Genomic DNA, 798 nt, shown 5'->3' with positions numbered 1-798 from the left:
CACACAAATATACACATATATTTATACAAATACACAATCATGCATATACAGATGCAAAACATATATTCATACATACACATATACACGAAGGTGTGACATTACAATGAATCAAGGAGCTCTGCATGAATATTGAAGCTGGCACTCAGATTTTCTCTTCAGTAAGACAAAACTGAATGCCTTCTGAATATTACCCAGATATTTTGAATTAGTGGACGATCAAAGACAATTTATCAGTGATTCTCTTTAGGGAGCTTTTTACCTCCTGATTTCTCAAGCTGTAGATCAGTGGATTTAACATGGGAATTACTACCACATAAAACACAGAAGCAAATTTATCTGATTTCAGAGAATGGCTTGATTTGGGTTGCAGGTACATAAAGATGATTGTCCCGTAAAATATGGTGATTGACATCAGGTGGGATGCACAAGTGGAAAAGGCTTTCCTTCTTCCTTCAGCAGAATGAATCCTCAGAATGGCAAAGACAATAAAGACATAAGAAATAACCACAATTACCAGAGAGCAAAGGGTGTTGAAGCCAGCAATGATTAGCAACATCAGCTCTTTGACATGAGTGTCAGAACAAGCCAGAGCAACTAAGGGAACATCATCACAGTAGAAGTGGTTGACTACATTAGCGCCACAGAAAGACAAGTGGAAGGTTGCCACTGCCTGAACAAGCCCCACAGTGAATCCATAGATGTATGTGCTGGCGATGACCTGAAGACAGAGCTTCCTAGGCATGAGGACTGCATAGAGGAGAGGGTTCCAGATGGCCACATACCTGTCATAGGCCATGA

At 40.2% G+C, this 798-nt stretch overlaps 1 protein-coding gene across 1 annotated transcript; it reads right to left on the bottom strand.

Moving 5' to 3' along the window:
- Nucleotides 1–205: 205 nt before the first annotated feature.
- LOC114636621 (olfactory receptor 5AL1-like) lies at nt 206–796 on the bottom strand. Its single transcript, XM_028784689.1, has one exon. It carries the CDS (start codon nt 794–796, stop codon nt 206–208), a length of 591 nt encoding a protein of 196 aa, XP_028640522.1.
- Between the last annotated feature and the right edge of the window lie 2 nt (nt 797–798).

Source organism: Grammomys surdaster, unplaced genomic scaffold (assembly GCF_004785775.1).
Source record: "Grammomys surdaster isolate TR1022 unplaced genomic scaffold, NIH_TR_1.0 124664, whole genome shotgun sequence".
Classification (NCBI taxonomy): Eukaryota; Metazoa; Chordata; class Mammalia; order Rodentia; family Muridae; genus Grammomys; species Grammomys surdaster.
The sequence above is the reverse complement of the archived record's forward strand: the minus strand, read 5'-3'. Positions and strand labels throughout refer to the sequence as shown.

Excerpts from the sequence above, each read along its gene's own strand:
- LOC114636621 (XM_028784689.1), bottom strand. The coding sequence starts at position 796 with ATGGCCTATGACAGGTATGTGGCCATCTGGAACCCTCTCCTCTATGCA.